Raw genomic sequence first — 22,591 nt, forward strand, 5'->3', positions numbered from 1 at the left:
AATTTCATTTGACAATTTCCTCAGAATTTTCACAAGAAACAAGTTCTCTTTAGATATAGTAGTTTCATTTATAAACCAAAATATCACTCAGGAATTTTCCTAAAACACAGGCGCGTGAACACGTTGCTACACTCAAATCTTTCCACAAAGTAATAAGCTATGGTAAGATTTTTCAAAAACAAAAAACATCTGCTGAGGCTGACTCTAAGAAACACAAGGACATATGAACAACCTCCCACAAGCGAATCTGAGGAGGATCCACCGCAAAGCCTTGGGGTACTGTATTCCTCTATATGTTTTAATTCATGCTAGTTTAATTTTTCGTGGTATTTGTCCTTTCGATGCATTGTTTTCTTGTTCATGTTACCAATTAAAAGGTATTTGCATTTTGTGGGAGACAGTACTTCATTCTTTCTCTTTTTTTAATTTCTTCAAACTCTATATTATATTAAGAATTGAGAAAGGCATGTGGCAACTTGAGTTATTTTCATATGAATATCTTCATAGTTACCCCTTCGTGGAAACCGTCATTTGGTGAGCATAAATTATGTGTTTGAGGGCTTGCTAAATAAAAATTTAAAAATGGGATTTTACCATAAGTGAACTTGAAGGTACAGTTGTTACTAATCAGTCATTTATTCATTGAAGACATAATTTATCACCCTTCGATAAGATATTGAACTAAAATAATTTTATAGAGGCCACCATCACCCTGTGCTATACAATTAGTAAAAGACTGCAGGAGATGCATAATATTCACTTTCATTGAATACTGGTCGCAGGTCTTCATCACACATGAATTCCAATGGAAAAGAAACTAGATGACCCTTGCATGTTTCCGACAATCTTTGCAAGGCATCAGTTCCTTTATAACACCCATTTTCATAATCATCAAGTTTATCAGGAGCAATGCCCAAGTCAATGGTTGTGTGCCCTACTTTTTCTTTCCGATGTGCCGTGGCTTGTCTAATAGCAAACCTACAAAATTTGAAACTATTTAAGTATGTTTGTATAAAAAAATTAGGATTTATAAAGGACATAGCACACGTCAATGTTTTATGAGCAGAATATATTATCAAACCATAGAAATCAATGGTAAAAAATATTTAGTGTTCTTACCTAGAACGAATCAGATCATTTGGAATGCACTCAAAAACGTCTTGATAAACTGCTGTGTTTGTCTGCATTAAAAGTAATATCAAGTAAGTCACTATTTGTTATTTACCAACAACTGAATACACCATTTAGAAGCAAACAAGATGAGGCATCTCTCATATATACAAATAGTAGTGCACAGGGCTTTTCTGAATCAAGGCCATGAGTAATAGTCCATTGCTTGTGTAGGACAAATTATGAATCACAGTTTCAAATTTTCAAATACAAATGATGAAATCAAAGTAAGATACTACAAAAATCAACATCGAGAATGACGATTAAAGAAATAAGATCTTAGATATGATCTTGCAGACACACTTATATTTTATTATGGAAATCAAAAGATATTGGTGCAGACATTTCACTGCCAAAAAAAAAAGCAGCTACTATTGTATCTGTTTGACTACACCATTCGTACAGTTATTTCTGAAAAAGGAATTGGATAACACAGATTTTCTCTCAGAAATTGGATAACGCAGATTCTCTCTCAAGCAGAAGTAATGATAAACGATGATCAAGGACAACACGGAGTTCAAACAAAACCTCAGGGAAAATCAATCAATGATGATACTTGCGAACATGTTACCTATTCAATCCTTACACAAGGGTGACAATTAACAGTTCTTGGCAAAACTAAACACTCAACAATATGTCAAGTAGACTAGTGGAGTGTTAACCAAACATGGTTCCATAGGACTTGATACATGGTTTTTTCTGTATAACTATGGAAGCTTTGTTGCCCTCTCTCTCTCAGTTGCTGCCAGACAGGTATGCTTGATTGGTATATTCATCTTCTCGGTGATGATTGGAATATACTTGACCTGCTTTGCTTTAATATAAGCATCGCAATCTATCATGAGAGCATCACAATGTTTCTTTTTTTTTCTGTTAATGATTCATTCTATGGTTCATTCTTGATGCTGATACAATTCGTTACAGTTCATTTTGAAAAGGACTTGATCTTATGTTTGTTAGGGTTAGACAGTGCGTATCTAACAGTTAAATGCAGATTTCATCAATAAAATTGAGGAATCAAACACAGAAAAATGAAACAAGACAGAATTTAACGTGATTCACCCGAACTTGGACTATGTCCACCAAACAAAGTCCAACACTATTATCCAGCTAATCGAACCAATTACAATCAGCAATCACTACTACAAAGTGCTACAAAGTTCTCATATGAAAACCCTGACGCTAAACTATTTTATCAAAACTTATGTCGGTACAAAAATAAGGTTAGAATATGTTAGCCAATAGAAAACTAACACCTGGTGCCTTTGTAAAACAATAAAAGTCATTCGAGCTTTCAGGGCTCCTGCCCCTGGAAAGCCTCTGTGGCAGCACTGCCCCTGGAGCTTGCAAGGAACACTGACCCAGAACCCTGCAAGGGGCGCTTCCCCTGAAACCCTCTTGAATAATTTGGGGGGAAATTGAATCGGTCATTTTAACAAGGAATTTATGTTATGTTTCATACACATACATAAATACGACAGTGACACATAATGATTAGTGCTGGCATTCAATTCAGTTTGGATAGTCTCATCTTGATGATCTGTTGATAGTGGCAGATTTACAGGATGGCTATCAGTAATCTATTACATTCCTGTGGTTTACATGGTATGCATTTTTATTGGATGATATATTATGTGTCTTATTGCACATCAAATATAAATGTCTTATGTATTTTGCCTCTGATAAGGAACTAATATCCTATCGACGATTTTGTTGATAAGCTATCAATGTCTTATCACAAACAAAATATATGAGCTATCAAAGTCTGTTGTATACAAGGCCAGTTTGCATATCAGGTTATAAGATGTTAATAACAATTTATGTTGTCCCTTGATCAATATCTGCAATGTTATAAATTTGTGCTACGGTATATACAAAAGACACTATGTCATAACAGTGGCAGTGGTTATCGCTAAATGTGACGGTATGCTTGGCATTTTATATCATAAAGCCATATTCTTGACTTTGGTAATGACAAAGGCTTGGTATCATACTATAAAATGTACCATGGTATAATGAGTGGTCATAGTAATATTTTTGGCTTAAGCATGAATCTCAACACTCATTAGGAGTATTAGCAAACAACATTCTTAAAAGGTCTACATCCGAATCGATGATACTGTGTAAAGACATTGGCCGGCATTTGATAATGAGGCACCAGAGTTACTATGTTTGAAAGGCATTATCATTGTCTTGGTTTCGGCATCATTGAGTATGTTATTGGTACTATTATGACACAGTTCAAAACCTAGACATAATATGCAAGGGCACTGGTCATGGTGCTGAGATTGGAGGCAGTTTTGAGAATGACAGTGGTCATTGGACTGTGGAGTTGAAGGTGGAAGTAATGGCAGTGTGGTGGTCATGCAAATAGTTTTCGTGGCAACCGGTAACAATTTTTAAGTTTTGAATTTGGAAAGGTATTCAATATGGCTGCTATATTTGTTTGCTGGTTAATTTGTTGATTAAAAAGAGTGATTTACTGTAATTAGTAGTTCAATATGCTACTTGTTATTCGACATTTGTTAAACACCCTTAATGGGGCATGATGAAAGTTACGTAGGGTTGTTTGTATACTCTGTTCTGATGGTTTTCATTTTCAGTTGCTGAAAACCAATTGGTAATACGGCTGTGAAAAACAGTTCCAAATACAGGTTTTTATGGAACTAATGGCTTTCAGGTGACATAGCTGCTATGTGAAGGTGTGATGGTTATTAATGCATATATGACACTTATACTTTGTTAAGAGTAACTACTGTTAGAACATTGGAAAACTTGACTTCTAATACACAGAAAACAGTGAAGAGATAAAATTTATGTCTTATGTTTTCTAGGTTTCAATCAATGAAATTTACAGGACATAAAATGTGTTAATATAGAAAGTTGTAATGAATTGCAGTGAAACAGAAAAATGCTTTGTCTTTTATCATGTCAGTGAGACTAAGATTGACCTTTTGGCAAATGAGGTGAGTAAACAGTGAGGTTCTCTTGCTAGTGCGGCATATGTGTACCCAATGAGGCTTTGCCAGTGAAGCATTTTTTTTATTAAGCCAGTGAGAGATTTTACCGAGTGGTTTTGCATCCCTATGAGGGTTTTCCCCTCATTAATAATACAGTTCTGAATAATAGAGGTCCCTCTACTCCTTTGGGTTGTGGTATTTCAGAGGAAGCATGGGCTGGTAAGAAGGTAAGTTATTCTTTTCTTAGAACTTTCAGTACGGTACTTACCTGATCAATCACCACAAGCTAACAATCTCCCTCTTGGGGACTAATCAGACTCTGCACTAAACAACAATCTCCCACTTGAAGACTGATATTGTAGCAATGCCGCAACCCCAAAAGGCTCCCACTGGATCAAACCAACCTGGACTCAGCTATTCCTTTACTCAGTTCAGTCTAGAAGACCAACTGGAGATAACAGAGGAGTTCAGCGTCTCCCTTGTCATTGTCTTTATAAACATATCTGCTAGATTATCGTTTGTATGTATCTTTTCCATCTTTAATTGTCCATCTTCCAAAACTGACCGAATGAAATGGTACCGCAACTATATGTATTTTGTCTGTAAGCGTAGAGAAGAATCTTTGGCAAGATGAATCACACTTTGACTATCAATATACTGATAATCATCCATCTGTGGGTGTTCCAATTCGTCCACGAAGAATTGAAGCCATATCATCTCCTTGGCTGCCTCTGTAGCAGCAACATACTCTGCCTCTATGGTGGACACCGTGCACTGTTTGTTCCCTCAATTTGGCAATGCAAGCCATTGGCACCCAAATAGATTGGGTGAAGCAAATATATGAAGAGAGTGAGGAGATTCAAATGTTTGTGAGAAACCACCATATATAAAAAGCAATTCTCAGAACTTTCTCCAAATTGGAGCTATTGAAGATAAATATTAAAACTTAACAAATTTTATTTCATTTATGAAATATCAATTTTTGTCATATTTTACATAATTAAATGTGTTGTTAACTTACTACTCACATGTTTTTAAGTAGTTGAAACCTGTTTTGCATCACACACAATCATCATTAGATGACTTGTGAGGGTGAACGAAGCATTGTCACAAATGGTGATTAGCAACCAATGGGGCTTTTGGAAACAATCCAATACAACAAGGGCCCAAAAGGTTAAGACAATGATATTGGATGATGATTAGTGGACTCAGGTGGAATATATATTAGAATTCACCAATCTTACCATGTCTAACCTTCGGTTTGTCAACATGGATCAGCCATGCTTGGGGCACATCTACAATGCCATGGACACCATGTTGGAGAAAGTCAAAGTGGTAAGTTATAATACAATCCTCTATCCAATTTTATTATTATTAAGATATAGCTAAATTTAAAAAGTTTTAATTTACATAACTTACATCAAGATAACTTAAATGAATATCATTTTAATTCATATCCTTGGTCATTCAAAGAAGGAGAATGAACCTACAGACACCTTATACAAAAAAGTGGAAGAAATTGTTCTTCACTATTGGAACAAGGTAACTTCTCCTTTGAATATCCTAGCTTATGCTCTCTCCCCCACGTATTATAGCCTAGAGGTACTTACTATTCTAGGTAGAGTGTTACCTTATAGAGATGTTGAGATTGCTAATGGGTGTAAGAGGGCATCGAGTAGGATCTTTAGTGATCCAAAGGTGTTGGCAAAGGTTACGAAAGAGTTTGGGTTATTCATCTCAAGAAAAGACACAAATCCTATTGATGTGAATCATCAAAGCAGAATGGATGGTATTACATGGTAGTATCTCTATGGGCAAGATTATGTGTACCTCCAACCTCCTGCAATAAAGATCCTATCACAAGTTTTTAATTTTTAATTTTTACGTATGTTTTTTTTTTGGCCACTTGCAATATATACATTAACAATAATTTTGTTAAAGATCTCATTGTATGTATATTTTAATTCACTATTGTAACTTGTAATAGCACTTATTTAATTTATGTGTTTCAAGTTACTCTTTCAATGAATATGTATATGATATGAAGAGGCATGTCTCCCATAAAGGCATGTCTCTTCTTAACTCGTATTAGTTATCACAAATGAGATTTTCTCAATGTATTATCATGATGATAATAATTTATATCTATTGAAGATATATATGTATAATGTATCTCATATATATATATATATATATACTTAATTATATTTTATCAATAATAATGCTCCATGATAATAATAAAGATAGAAATCAAATGCTTAAGACAAATAGGCCATTCAAACATTTGATTTCAATTGGAATCATCTGATCAAAGCCACAATCACTAAGACTCTCTCTTAGCAAGGGAGGAGGATTTCTATCCAAATAAATAGTATGTACTAATGTTACTGCATTAGGAGTATGGTATGCCCAAGAATATCAACCAGTTGATATTCACCATACTCATATTTTCTTTAGTATGTGCACTAGCATCAAGTCACATGATGCCTACCAAAGAAAACATTTGCACATAGTGTCTCCAATACTATGTCTCACAGCATTCACCATTCAATATGTAACTTAAAAGATTACATAAGAGATGTACTATCATGATCTATAGGGACACCAACCAAATAATGTCCATCATGATAGTAGGTTAAACTATTGTTAAGATCGCCACCTTACAATAGTAACCATAAGTAAATTTATTGAAAGATCATCACCTCTCAAGAAGTTTTCACTAGATCATGTAATCACTCACATAACATCCAACATGAATTATATCAGAGGGTGGGTCCACCATGAATATTATTAGAGTGTGGAACAAGGGTTTTCACCTCAAACTTCTCTCTCACAATGAAGGATGCATTAAGGTACATCTTAAGAATAAACTAATGTCAAGTCTCCCTTTCAGTAAAGGCTCTGATCCATAACTCCAAGCTTGTCTTCAATAATATACAGATTTCACTCTCGCTGAAAGGCTTTAGAGAAAATTCCAATTGTCAAATCTCTAGGGATAACTCTTAATAAATAGCATTCTAGGTATTCATCTATAGTTTAGGCATTTGCATAAAGGCCTTTTTGTCTACATATGGAACTTCATCTCATGAATCATAGTCCTTTGACAGTTGTTGTTTCTTGATTGTTAAAGAATCCATCTTGACATGGTCTACTCCCTCTAAATCAATATGACGAAGACCCTCAAAAGTCGACCGAAGCATATCCTCTATTTGTTCCCTCTGTCACAAAAGCATACCTTAATTCACAATAGCATGAGTGAATGTACTAAATTGTGGATTATCCTTAGGCTTGGCAACATTAGATATTATGATAACATGGTTCTCTTCTGAAGCTTCAAGTACTTGCATCAACCTCATGACCCCTTCATCCAAGGTTGTCTCTAATGAAATATTAGGCTCTCTACTGATATAGAAGGATACTCATAATTTCAATCATCAATGATATCTTGCTTCAAGAGTCTCTTATTATCTAACACAATTCATATATGGTTGAAGGTGCTAGATCCAAGACCACTTTGATGTTACTATAATAAGATCAAGTCCTAGAGTAAATTGTTAGACAACCATTTTGATATTTGAATGAAATTCCATCGCAGTCTGCTCCCTCTCATTGGAAGAGCCCCTTGTCTTGATTTTATTTCATAATCTTGAATGTTATCACCCACAAAAAAGCCTCAGTAATATTCCTAATGCACCATTATTTTCTTCCTGGAAGAACATCCCTGAAGATTAAGGAAAGGAAGAAGAGTATATCAAAGCAAATGGCTCTCATTGTTCATAGATATAGGTGAGACTACACTAAGCAAATAAATGTAATATTCAAAGATAATAGATACTTATTTGCACATTAACATCCTTGATACAAGTTGCTCCAAGGAAGGTCCATATGCATCAAATTAGAAAACGCCTCTGTATAAGCATTTGTCAAACTATTTGAGTACCTCATGTGTACTCCCATCTGTTATTATCAAGGCTTCTAAAAGATTTTATTAGTGAAGTAAACACACACTCAAATTGAGACATCTTCCCTTTGAATCATCTCCCCTCTAAGGATGGTCCAAATTGGAACTCTAATAGTGTCTCTTCTCTGATGTCTACTCTCTAAGGATGGTTCAAATGGGAATGGAACATTGGTTTTTATTCCCCCCAACAACGTACAATTCTCACTAATTCCATTTTATAGAGTTTTCAGTCACTATCAAGCATGGTTATAGAACTCAACAAGTTTGCCCAGGAATTGGTGCATCTCGAGGTGAAGCTGCCTCCTCGAGCTTAGGGGCCTCTTGCCTCGGACTTAGCCAAATCCTAGGCAAGTTTGCCTTGACTCATAAGACTCGTCGAGTCCCGTTGGCTTGCCTTGGTCATCAGCCAACACTCAAAAGTACTAAAAATAAAAATTTAATGTTCTTTCCTTTATTTTTTCCATATGTATTGTGTCTCTAAGACCTAAAAAAGTCATTTTATCACTTGCAAACACAAAATATAGAGAAAGAAAGCTTGAGATAAGAGTATTGGGGTTTAAGGAGATAGATTGACAAATTGGTTGGCTCTCATATATCAGTTGTTTATTGTTTGTGCCACTTTGTAGCTTGCATCTAAGCATTGAGAGAAGTTAAAGAAGAATTCAGAGGAGGCTTCTACAAACTTGAGTGGCATTTCATTTTTAGAGCAAATTTGAAAAGGTAAGGTACATTCCTTTGTGTTATTTTGTAAAAATTTTACCTACATGAATCTTTTTTTTGTTTGAACTCTTTAGACGTGTTCCAATTTTTGTTGATGAAAAACTTGAAAAGTAAGCAGCCCTAGTGTTTGTAAATTTTATTTTTTTTATTGTAAATTTTATTTTTTTAAATTTAAGATATATTGCAGTAGCAACATCATGTCTTAGCTTGAGAGTAGTGGATCTAGGCCTTAAACTAACTCTGATGCTGACCCTATTGCAGTACTAAGAGATAGGGCTTGGAAACATGCCATTCTTGGCCATAAAAAAAGAGTTGTTACATGTTGGCATTGTATGGTAAGACATATTGGGGGAGGCATTAATAGATTGAAATAGTACCTTGCACATATTCCAAGGCGTGATGCCAAAATATGCAAGGCCGTACCCCAAGATGTCATGTACAATATGCAAGCTCTTTTAGAGGCGTCTTGAGAGAAAAAAATAATTAATAAGAGGCAACAAAAAGAGATGGCACACTTAGCTTGAATTGGAAGTGTAGAGGGCTCTTCAAGTTCTCATGGTCACCCTCCAGTTCCACCTACTAGTACTACTGCATCTGTGAGTGTGAGCATTGGGTCTTGGGTTAGGAAGCAAAGGTCCACACTTGATTCCATCTTTGTTCCACACACAACTCCAAGTGCACAACCATCGCTTGGAACAAAGAGAAACATGAGCAAGCAAAGTTGCCAATTGGAGATTTCTTCTTCTACAACAACCTTCCATTTAATGCAGCAAGATAACTTTTTTTTTTTGTAATTTGTATGTCTTCTCTTGCTTTCAAGACTCAAGAATTTGTGTCTTCTCTTACTAGTAACTTAGTATGTATATTTTTTTGTTTATTTCATTTGTTTTAGGCAGTGTTACACCAGTACGGGGGTACTTTGGGACACTAGGATGTCAGGGCGAGTTTCTAGGACATGGAAAAAATGGGCCTCATTTTCGGGACAGCGGGGGGACAGCCAGGGGAGGACGGGCCAAAGAGGGGTGTTCTATAGTATACATACAGAACTTGAATTGATGTTTCAGTAGTTCACTAGAACATACCAAATTAAAATGCTTGAACATAGCAAAATTGCAACATGAATTAGAACCATTGATATTCAACATAGCAACGTATTACATACCCAATAGTAACATTCAAAAATCAAAATTCAAATAGAAACTCAAGTACACATCCCAATGGTAGCATGGTTACGAAATGGCAGAGGTGAGTGTGCTTGGGTACTCAAGTACCTAGTACAAGGACATCTCAGGGATGGGTACTTCAAGGTTTGGGAGGGGGGTGCAAGTCTTTGGGTTACACTGGTTTTAGGTCTCCCTATTGGCAAATTGCTTAGTTGTCAGATTCGTCCTAGATAGGTCAGATTCGTATTTGTGCTTGGATTGTGAATCACAAATATCACCAAAAAATGTCTTAGTTGCCGGATTCGTCCTAGACAAGCCGGATTTGGATACACTCCAGATCTGAATTCATGCTTGGACCCTTGAGGATCCGAGTAGGATCCTTGATTCTGCTTGTGGATCCGTCATGATCTGTCATCCTTGATTCTACTTGTGGATTTATCAAGATCCGTGGGCCGCAGATCCTTACGAATCCACAGGTAGAATCAAGGATCCTACCCAGATCCTCAAGGATCCAAGCCACAGCTCGAGGATCCTCAAGGATCATAATTTCATTTTTTAATTCCGTAATTCAATGTGAATGTGTTGATTTTCTTTATAATCGTGAAAATAAATCAATTATCAAGTATACTAGATTCGTAGATCCATACTAGAATCATAGATTCACACTATGAAATGATTTAGTTTTAGACTTATGTATATTTCTCTTATTTCTCTTATAATCATAATTGGGGAACAAAATCTCGAATCCACGGATTTGATTCAAGTGCCCGAATTGGATTCGATTCACGAATCGACAACTAAGGCAAATTGTGATAGATGCTATTACTCTTTGTGGTCTAGGATTCAAAGCCCCTAATGATAAGGAGCTAAAAGGTCCTATTTTGGCCCAACAAGTGGCTGATGTAAAAGTTGAAATTGAGGAGCATCGTAAAGTATAGAGGGTGAAGGGTTGCACCATCACTGGTAGATGGACTAATAGAAGAAATAGAACACTGCTGAATTTCTTGTCTCCTCATTTTATAATCAAATATTGTACTTAAAAAGTTAGTAGTGAATTGATCATTGAACTAGATACTAAATTGATTGATCATCTTTATTTTTTCTCAAGTTCCACATTGTTTTTTAAATTAGTTGATGCCTCATGGAAAACAAAATATGCATAGTATCTTTGTAAGCTAATGGAGGAAGTGTTAAAGGAGGCACACAAGGAAATGTGGTGCAAATAATCACTGATAATACATCAAATGTTGCTGGTGGTAAACTTATTGTGGAGAGGTACTGCCACTTGTTTTGGACCCCTTGTGCTTCCCATTGCATTGACCTCATTTGGCAGATCTAGGTGCACTTCCTTGTATAAAAAAAATGTGCAGAGCAATGAAGTTGAAAATTCATATATAATCATGCTTGGGTCCTCAACCTTATGAGACAACACAAAGAAATAAGAGTAATCTCATCTAGGGGTCACTATATTTGCAACGAATTTTCTCACATTGCAATTTTTGCTTAAGTCAAAGGTTGGTTTGAAAGGCATGCTTGTATGTGAGTGGACAAGTTCATCATATGCAAGAGCAATGCAAGGTCTAAGGTGGTTGATTGGGTTTCTTATGAGTGGCTTCTGGCAACCCGCCAAGTAGATTGTGGAGGTAATTTTCTTTTTTGTCCTTATTTCTATTTCATTTCAACATTTTTGTTATACACTTGTTTATGTTCATTGATATTCACATTGTTCATTTTTAAAAAGAAAACATAAAGCTTAAAGCTTCATGTTTCACCTTTCACAATGATTGCAATTCATAGAGCCTCTTATTGTTCTCCAACAGATTATTGATGGAGATAGGCCCTCAATGGGATACATTTATGAGGGCATGGATAGGGTGAAAGAGGTCATTCAATCTTTTTATGAAGAATGCAGATAAATAGTCTCATGTGGGATGTCATTGATAGGGGATGGAAGAATCTATTTCACACACCTATACATGTAGTTGCCCCCTTCCTTTATTTGACATACCAATTCAGCCCAAGTTTTAAGCTTGATGACGAGGCATGGAGTAGCCTCTATGATATTAGAAAGAGAATGTCACCCAATGAAACAATTGGAACAATTATAGTCCCTAAGATAGAAATGTATAAGAAGGCCCAAGGAGACCTATTTGCACGAGACATGCAAGAAAAACCGGATAGAACTAATGCTTGGTATAAACCTATTTTCCAAAATGTAAATTCTAATTTTATTACCATTTTGGAATCTAGAATCTAGATTGCTAAAGTCAAGGTTATAAAGCTGATCTAAAAACAAATTATTTTAGATGCATGGTGGGAGATGTTTGGCACTAAGGTGCCAAATCTATAGAGATTGGTAGTTTGTATCTTGAGCCAACCATCTAGTGCTTTAGGATGTGAACACAATTGGAGTATGTTTGAGCATATACACTCGAAGAAGCGCAACAGGTTGGCAGAAAAAAAGTTGAATGATCTAGTATTTGTTCACTACAACCTTCGTCTTCATCACAAACAGATTTTGGGCACCAACATATCTATTGTATTAGAGAAGGTTGATATACAACCAAGGTGGAACACAAAGATTGATGATTATGTTTTTAATGATGAAGACTTGGAGTGGGTTGATTAAGTGAATTGAGACAGAAGCAGTAGCAATGGCAGTGGAGGAGGCTAGAACACGAGGAGACTTAGTGCAAGACTCTGAGGCTGAGAGTGGTGGATCCAACTTTGATGATGAGGATTATGAGGAGGAGGATCATGATGAACACGTCACTGAGGTTCAACCTCAGACATAGGGAGAGGATGGCTATAGTCTTTCATGACACATCTTAGGCATACTGATGGGAAGATTGGGACATATGCCACTATGAATCTTTATTTTGATATATGTTTTGAACATTTGATTCCGTGGATTGCATATTCCATGAATATTGTAGACATTTGATAGTGACACTATACTTCTATTATATTATTCAATTTAATTTGCCGAGTTTGAGTCCAACGTTGAATTTTCTAGAGAAGAGACTCAAACCTATGACATAAGTTGTACTTTCTGAACAATAGAGGTTTGTATTTATTCATATCTGGAGCTTGTAATCATCCATGGAGTTGTAAATTCAAGAAAACTAGATTCATCTAACTATCCTCTCAAAGGATCCAAGAAATAATCCCCAGAGATACATAGACGATAGCATATTTGTTGGTAATAAGGGGATCTTCACCGAGAGTCTCTTGGTCCTAACCCAATGAGGATCTCTAAATATATCCTCACGAGAATTGTACATAGCCTGAGCTTCAATGATCATAGTTGCTTCAATGGCAAACCATAGTGTTTCATTGAAAGAGGCAGCAACGAGAATGGCTTGTGTACTTCCAATCATCAAACTAAGCTTGCCTAATTTGATGGTCAATGCCTAATCAATATCCTCAATAAGCTTAAATATTAGATGCATTTGGATAAGGTGTTTCTAATGACTTTATTATTGTTGGTGTTTATCTTTTGCACCAAACAAAATATTGGATTGCATGGTAATTTGAAAGCAATCTTTTATTAGATCACCCTCAATTGACATTACATGAACATCTCTCTCCCAACTATGATGTGTATTGCCAAGTATTAATGAATACACTGAGTATATGGAAATGTTTAATGTTGTACACAAGACATTTTATCAATATTGAATGATTGAGATGACATGTCTTACTAATACCCTTCAATTGTTGAATATTCATATGTCGTCAACAATTGATTATCTATATTAATTGCCAAGTTTGGTTGCAATCTGAATCACCAAATAAGACACGATAATATCAAAGTATGCCATGGCGTAGTACTAAATGCCATCTTAGAATGGATTAAACTATTACTAAGATTTGAATACATGAACTCTAGCAAAGATTATAATGATAGGTCTTTGGCTAGGAGCAATGACTTCTGAAGTATATTTGTATTGTATTATTGCCTACTCTTTATTGATAAGCACGCCAATTCATCGATTATATGCATTTTGATTGTTCATTGTGATTCTGACCCTTGCAACATTTCTTATATATTTATTCTCTTTTCACAAATAATATTCATGTATAGATAATGTATTGCCAACAACTGGCATGGAATGATCAAACTTGTTTGCAAGATGAAGAGAGTAAGATATTGATGTACATGCGAGAGTGCCACATAGCCGTGCAAAACAAAGTGGCATAAAGTGAGGTTCAGAGTTGTGATGTCACCGAGGTCATCCATGAAGGCGACAAGCAAGGCCCTAAGGTCATTGCACTTAATTTCCAACTGATCTACTTCCTTGTTTAATTCAAGCCTTCCTGCTATGAAGTCGTAAGTTATAGCATTTCACTAAGCGCCTTTACGTAGCTTTTAACAACCTCCTCAAATTTTCCCACTCAACCATTCATGGGGTTTCACTCAAAATCGTTCATGCAGCAAAAAGCTTTGAGGACCTTTCAATGATCCAAAGAGAGAACATAGAAGATGAATCATTATGATCTTAATTTGGGAGCACCGAGAGTAGTGGCTGCAAGGATTATATCTAGTTCAATAGATACATGATCGTGATCTAATCCAGGACACCACATAGTCCCCAACTTCATCCGCACTTAGCACTTTCACTCCCATGGTCTACAAATATCTCTATGACCCCACCTCCCATTCTCAATGTTTGCCCATGTTTCGACGTTGGTAACAAGGGAAAACTTTACAATGTGCTCTATTGATAGGTAACAATGATGTTTATCATTCAAGAGTCTCCATTCTAGACTGTGAGCAGATTCTCTTCACATCCATTTGTTTCCAAAATGGATTCCAAAAATCTTTAGCAACCGGTCCAATGTACACAAGAGTGTGTGTTAATTCACAGTGAGATATCTAGCTACTACCAACACTTTAGGCCTCCCAAAAGCATCTCCAACCACCTCCCAATTAAATAGTTGATTGTAATATTACTTTCATTGGTTTTATAGATACCATTATCCATGTTGAACTTTTCCTCAAATTTTCTTCGACTTGGCCATTCCTTTTGATATTTGAATTTTTTGGCAAAGGCTCAAACCTGTGACATAAGTTGTACCTTCTGGACAATAGAGATTTGACATTCTTTGTATCTCGAGCTTGTAATCATCCATGGAATTGTAAATACAATAAAACTAGATTCATGTGACTATCCTCTCTAAGGATCCAAGGAATAATGCTCAGACATACATAGACAACAACATATCTACTAGTCAAAAGGGGATCTTCACCAAGAGTTTCTTGGCCCCAACCCCAACAAGGGTCTCTGAAAATATTAACTTTGGGTGCCCAAAAAGTAAGGTTTGACTGGCCAGAATTGTACATAGCGCGAGCTTCAATGGCCACAACTCTTGCAATGGAAGACCCTAATGTTTCATTGAAAGAGGCGGCGATGAAAATGACTTGGGAAAACATAGTGGCTGCCCCAATGTTGCCATTAAAACAAATGCCTAACCCACAAGGGGCAAGGTTGTGCAGTGACTTTGACCAACATTCATATGCAAGAATCCCCAACCTCTCTATCGCCTCTGCCAAACTATATAATTGTGCCACTTTTTCCTTCAATGTCAACCATCTTATAATGTCTTCAACACATGTTTTTAGGACAATGAAGTGTTGCAGAATTTGTATGATTTGGTGGCAGCATTTTGAGGATCACAAGCAAATTTCATTGAATTGCCTACATTGACAAATGTAATTATAGTCAAAATGATGATAACAATCAGAATGCGTATGCGAAACTTCATTTTTTATATTGTTGCAGAATTCGCATTTGATAAAATTTACTAAAAACAATTTTGAATTTGTATTGATCTACAAACTTATCCACAACAAATTTTGGATGGATAGCATCGCAACAAAAGCCATAGTCAGATGTTTGAATGGATGGTTCATCATGCCTCCCACTTCAAGGAAGCATCAAGGATTCTCAAAACCATCTTTGTTAAACTTTGAAGGGGAAGTGTATTGATGCCGATAGGAAAATACTTATTTTTGAACGATAATATTGTCTATTTTAATTTAAAATGAGACCTTCCTCCCAAGCTTTGCTATGATACCATGCTAAAGATCTCATTGTATGCATATTTTAATTCACTATTGTAACTTGTAATAGCACTTATTTAATTTATGTGCACTTCAAGTTACTCTTTCAATAAATATGTATATGATATGAAAAGGCATGTCTCCCATGGAGACATATCACTTCTTAACTCGTATCAGTTATCACAAATGATATATATAAACTTAATAATTTATTATCAATAATAATGCTCTATGATGAAAATAGAGAAAGAAAGATATCACATGTTTAAGGCTGATAAGCCATTCAAACATTTGATTTCACCAATTGGAATCCTCTAAGTGAAGATACAATTATTAACAAATTTTGCTTGTTTTCTCGAGGTTACTATCTTTTTTACCGCTAAGTAGAATTGGAGTATGCACTCCTTATCCACTTAGTGAGGCATAACTGATTGGGCTCCAAAAAAGCATAAGACTTGGTGTTTGTGTACAACAACTTGCAACTTCTATCACCTAAGGATACAAAATACAACTAGGGGGTAGAGCAGCTTTGGAATGTAGAACTTAAGTCTACTAACTAGGATATGATGATTGAGGATCTTGCTAGAGCCACACTACTTGATATAGATGATGAGAATTACACAACACCCTCCAATGTCCACTACAAGTAAAACCAATTTTGGTTCCAATTATGACAAGGATGAATTGCTTGCAGCCACTAAAGGCCCCGATGGTCCACATTTTTTAGACAATCCCTTTGATGATCGAGAACATTTTCATGATTATTCAACTATAAGTCTTAGTTTTTGAATTCGATGTGATGATTTTCTTTTCAATGATGAATCATAATGTTTATCTTTAACATTTGGCATTGATGAATGGTCAAGCATCATAGGTTCATAATGCACACACACTCACGAATCCCCTAACCCAAATCAACAACTAAGGTTATCAATAATCATTGCCATTTGAACATAGTTACTCTCAAACCTAGCCAATAGAATCTCACTTGCACCTCTACTCCTTATAATGATTGAATTGTGCCCCACTTACACCAATGTCCATGTGATCACCAACACGACCATTTCTCTCATCATTTGTAATAGAATAATAATATAATGTTTCCAATAGTCATCTTTAGTAGGTTTACTTTTATTATTTAGTTTCCTTATTTTGTATCTAGTTAATAATTCTTTCATTTAGAAACTTTGTCTTATACTTCTTTATTTAAGGAGATCGAATCTCCATTAATTAAAATTGAAATATCAAACAATCAAGCTTTTTAACATTGTATCAAAGTCAATCAATTGGGAATTTTAGAATTTGACATTTTTTAAAGTGTGGCCTCTTGCTTTTGGACAAATTTTTTTAATAAAAAAGTATTGTAGAGGGTTTTATATTTTGATTTCTAAGCTTCTTCCTGAAATCGATGTCTAGGACATCAATGTTTTGTAGGCCAAGGCTTTTGTGCAGGAGCTTGAGTTTTGACAAGACCTTGAGTTTTGGAGAGTTGTTTTGGTGTGTCTCAAACCCATTGCCATTCTTTTGTCACACACTTAAAAACTTGTTCATGCATTTTTTTTGCGTTGGATCCTAGTTGAGGGATTTTCTTTGCATTCGAAGTTGCAGTATTTTTCTCTCATCTGCTAGCGCAAAGGGTTTTGCTTTGCCACTTTGTGCTTTTTTTTCACTTGACTTTTGGTCTTTTCAATGCTCAAGACTAGTGTGCATCTGTTGTAAAGCCTGTGAATGATAGCCTTTGTGTTTTGTAGACTTGTAACAGGAATCTCCTAGGTTTTTGCTGCTCACGATGGAGGATTTTCTATCCGCAGCTAGAGTTTTTGGATGCAACTTAGGCTTTTAAAGTTTTTACCCCTTAAATAATAATTATCTTGGGTTTCCATCTATGATCTTTGGTGCCAAATTAAGATGGTTTTTAATCTAAACACAATCTTGGGCCTCGTGGCCTTTTACTAATAAAATATATATATATATATATATATATATATATATATATATATATATATATATATATATATATATATATATATATATATATATCTTGGGTTTATAATTTTGTCCCTTAAAAGTTATTGATGGTTTTCTAATTTGTTGTTAAAAAACTAGTAAATGATTTTTTAATATTTTTTCTCCAAAAACATTTATGCGAGTTTTAACAATATTTTCCTCCAAAAAATTATGTTGGGTTTTACTAATTTCGTCCTTAAAAATTATATTGTGGGGTTTCATAGCTTTTCCATTTAAAAATTCTAGGAGGGTTTTATAATTTGTCTATAAAAAAAAAACCTTTTGTGTGATTTTTTCTTGCCTCAAAAATCATTTTGTAAAAGGGTTTACCATTTTCCCTAAAAAATGAAGTTCTATATTATAATCCATGTCTATGATTTTATCTTGGGTTTTGATCAATTTTCTCCTTAAAAACGGTGTTAGCATGAATGCTGATGCTATAGGAGAGCATTACAAAACAGTATTATGACTATGTTTGTCATTGATGACAACATAGTACTCAGTTTGCAAAACACTGACAGAGTAGTAGACTGAGATTTATGCAGGTAAGACATCACATTTCATATCTGCCTATGCACAGTTACCAGCATATACTACACCATGTGTTTGACATGTCGGCAAGTGCACAGAACCTGAATCGACAGCATACGAAAGATATTAATGATTTACAAAGAACCGTAGGGAAACAGAGCATTGGGAAAATAGTTTCTATTGTATGATCGATATAGCACATTGTGTCTGGAATGAAGGGTTGCGTAGCTAACTGGAGGTAGTACACTGACTACTGATGACGTTAGCAAGTGCGCAAGTACGAAAGTCGTGCGTGTGAAATTTTGTGTATAATTGTGGGCTGACAGCATTTAATCAAATGTGTATTTCATTTCGTTAACTTATAATAGAGTATGGAGCTGACTCAAGGAATTAATATTAAGTGTGGTATAATGGAAAGATGTTTTCCAAATTTTAATCATTATGATTGAGATCAAGAAGCAGAGTAATCTGCTAATGCGTATAAGTGACCTCAAGGGTTACTATTGATGGATACATAGTCCCAGATCTGATTGCATGATCTAAAGGTGAAGTAGTCCAACGAACTGGACAGAGGAAGAAGCAAAAGATTGTCACACATCTACTATTTTGAAAGGAATAGTACCGAGATAAATTGGACAGTGAGTTCATTGATTTGATCCTGAAGCTATTTGGATAGTGGGTTCAGCTGCCTTTTACAACTCCTAATAGGGTTGGAATCTCCTAACAGGGATTCAAAGTCTCCTAATAGGGACTCTTGTACTAAGCATTGTAATAGACTCCTAATAAGGTCCATCCTCTAACAAGGAATATTCATATTAGTACATTATCTTGTGGGCATCATTCCCACCGGGGTTTTCCCTTTGATCAAGGGTTTTCCCTAGTCAACATATATGGTGTAATTGTGTGTGCGCATTTCTTTATGGTTGTTGTTTAATGATTAAGAATTGTTTAAGAGGTTTAATATTTTAGATTGTTGTATAACTGAATCACCCACCCGCTCCGCCCTCCCCCCCCCCCCCCCCTCCTTAGTCATACTGGTGGACTACTATTTCTAACAACTAGTATTAGAGCATCAGGTCCTTGAAGGGAAGTTTAACAATTTTTTGAGATCCATGGAAAATTTGTTTAGGAAGGAAAGTCCTAGATTCAATGACACAAACTACGACAACTGGAAAGATAAAATGAAGACTCATCTCTTGTGCATGGAACTAGCATATTGGCTTGTAATCAAGACATCAAAAAACATTCCAGAAGAAGACAATCTTGAAACCTATACCGAGTAATAGAGAGAAGTGTTTATGTGCAACATAAGGGCAAGAGAAGCAATACTGGCAGCATTACCTGAAAGTGAGTACAGTCAAGTAAAACTACTCAAAACATCTCATGAAATTTGGAAAACTTTAGAAGCTAATTATGAGGGTGATACTCATGCAAAAAGGGTTAGATTGCAAAATTTGTACTACGCATTTCAAGATGCTAGAATGATGGAAGATGAATCTGTAAGAAGCTATGTTGGGAGAATATCTGAGATTGTTGCAGGAATCACATCTCATGATGGAAAGAAGTTTGATGATGAATTGATATGGAAGATTTTGAAAAGTCTGACACCACCTTTCAAGACAGTAGCACAAATGATTCAGCTAATGATACTCTGTACTACTAATTTCACCAAAGAGACATTGCTTGGTAGATTGGAAGCTGCAGAATTTGATCTGAAACAATCTGGAGAATTGGCAAAAGTTGAGACAACATTCAGTGCATTAAACATCAAACCTGGTTTAGCAAGGAACACAAAAGTGCAAGGAGACATTGCCAGCAGCAACAAGTCCATTGACGAAAAGATTCCAGAGGGTGTAGCTCTTCTTGTGGAAAGATAAAAAGATGGTAAGAATATCTTCAAATGTTGGACATGTAATAAATATGGTCATTATGCATCTAAGTGTCCTAAGAGAGAAAGAAATTTTAAGGGAAGGTTCAAGTCGTTAAGATCTAGAAATTGTTTATATGCTAATGAAGAAGAAGAAGAAAAAGAATCTAATCAAAACATGAGTGAAGACGAATTAGGGTTCGTAGCTATAAAGGAGGATGATCTTGACATAGAAATCAGAGAAGAAAGTGTGCTGATCTCACAAGTTGAAAAGAAAGATTGGATCATTGATAGTGGTTGTTCACATCACATGACTGGTGATATGAGCAAGTTTGTCAAACTCAGAAGCCATGATGGAGGAATTGTCAGAGTAGGAAACAATGCAGCCTGTCATATTACAAGAATTGGATCTATCACACTTGATGGTAAAACATACACTGATGATGTTTACTTTGTTGATGGACTAAAGCATAACCTGTTGAGCGTTGGACAGCTTATGGACAAAGGTTACCAACTGCATTTTGGTAATGACACATGCATTATCAAGAACAAGGAAGGAAAACTACTTGGTACTGGCACAAAAATCAGAGGTAATGTATTTCAATTAAACTCCACTGAAATAACATGTTTGGTAGCAAAGATTGACAATAGTTGGTTATGGCACAGAAGATTTTGTCACATTAACTTTGATAACACTGTGAAAGCCAATAATACACTTGTTGTGAGAGATTTACCTAAGATCACTAAGCCCACTGATACTATTTGTAAGGAATGTATTTTGGCTAAGCGGAAGAGAGTCTCATTTCTGAGCAAGCAGTTTTGTGCTACACAAACGCTGGAATTGGTTCATACAGATCTGAGTGGTCTTGCAAGAACAAGAGGATTCTATGGAGAAAGGTAATTTATGATTTTTGTTGATGATTTCACTAGAATAATGTGGGTAGCTTTTCTTAAAGAAAAATCAGAGGCATTTGAGAAATTGCAGATATTTAAGAACAAAGTTGAGAATGAATCTAGAATCAAAATCAAGAGTTTAAGATCTAGATAGAGGAGGAGAATTCACCTCTAGAGAATTCAATATCTATAGTGAAGAGCATGGCATCACGAGACAACTATCTTCACCCCATACACCTGAGCAAAATGGGATTGCTGAAAGAAGAAACAAATCAATTGCTAAAGCAACAAGAGCTATGTTATTTGAGAATGATGTACCAAAGACCTTTTGGAGAGAAGCAGTCAATACAACAATATACACATTGAACAAAGTGCATATTAGGAAAGATATGGACAAAACACCCTGTGAGTTATGGTTTGGTCACTCATCATCTGTCAAGTACTTCAAGATATTTGGAAGCAAATGTTACATCAAGAGAGATGATGATATTGGTAAGTTTGATCCAAGGAGTGATGAAGGTATGTTTCTTGGTTATTCATCGAAAAGTAAAGCCTACATATGTTACAACTATAGAACAAAAACCATAATAGAGCGCACAAATGTTAAAATTGATGAAAAGTTTGGCACCAAGGAAAAGATAATGAATTATAACTCTAATGGAGATGATTACTCTGGAATGACTAACAGAAATAATGAGTCATTTCTCAAGACTAACTATGACTTGCATAATAGTGTGCAAGTTGAAAATGGAAGAGAAGAACAGAGCACAGTGCCTGAAATAAGAGTTGAAGCAGCAACTCCTACCCCAAATAGGAACCTGATAAGAAATCATCTTACTGATCAGATAATAGGAAGTAAAGAAAAGGGAGTAATGACAAGGAGCATGATTAATAAAGAACTATGTCTGATATCTCAAGTAGAACCAAGAAGCGCAGATGAAGCAATCAAAGATGATCATTGGATAAGAACAATGAAGGAAGAACTCCAGCAGATAATTAAAAATGACACATGGGAATTAGTTCCTAAACCTAAGGACAAAATTTGATTGGCACAAAATGGGTATTCAAAAATAAAATGAATGAACAGGGAGAAGTAATAAGAAACAAAGCAAGACTTGTATGCAAAGGTTACTCTCAGCAAGAAGGAAATGACATTGAGAAGACATATGCACCTGTAGCAAGGATGGAAGTAGTCAGAATGTTCCTAGCATATGCGGCAAATAAGAATTTTAAGGTATATCAGATGGATGT

General features: G+C 35.6%; 1 protein-coding gene across 2 annotated transcripts in view; it reads right to left on the bottom strand.

The window, feature by feature from the left end:
• Positions 1-617: 617 nt before the first annotated feature.
• Positions 618-22,591, bottom strand: part of LOC149572744 (phospholipase D zeta 1-like) — a 212,572-nt gene continuing 190,598 nt past the window's right edge. For both annotated transcript variants that reach the window (XM_089813832.1, XM_089813831.1), the window contains exons 19-20: positions 1,120-1,181; positions 618-978 (exon numbers count right to left, since the gene is read on the bottom strand). In XM_089813832.1, the coding sequence (XP_089669958.1) occupies positions 726-978; positions 1,120-1,181 (315 nt within the window). In that variant the 3' untranslated portion in view covers positions 618-725. The remainder of the gene's footprint in view (positions 979-1,119; positions 1,182-22,591) is intronic.

This window comes from Cupressus sempervirens, chromosome 2 (genome assembly GCF_028749045.1).
Source record: "Cupressus sempervirens isolate cs-2001-9-10 chromosome 2, ASM2874904v1, whole genome shotgun sequence".
In the NCBI taxonomy this organism is placed as follows: Eukaryota; Viridiplantae; Streptophyta; class Pinopsida; order Cupressales; family Cupressaceae; genus Cupressus; species Cupressus sempervirens.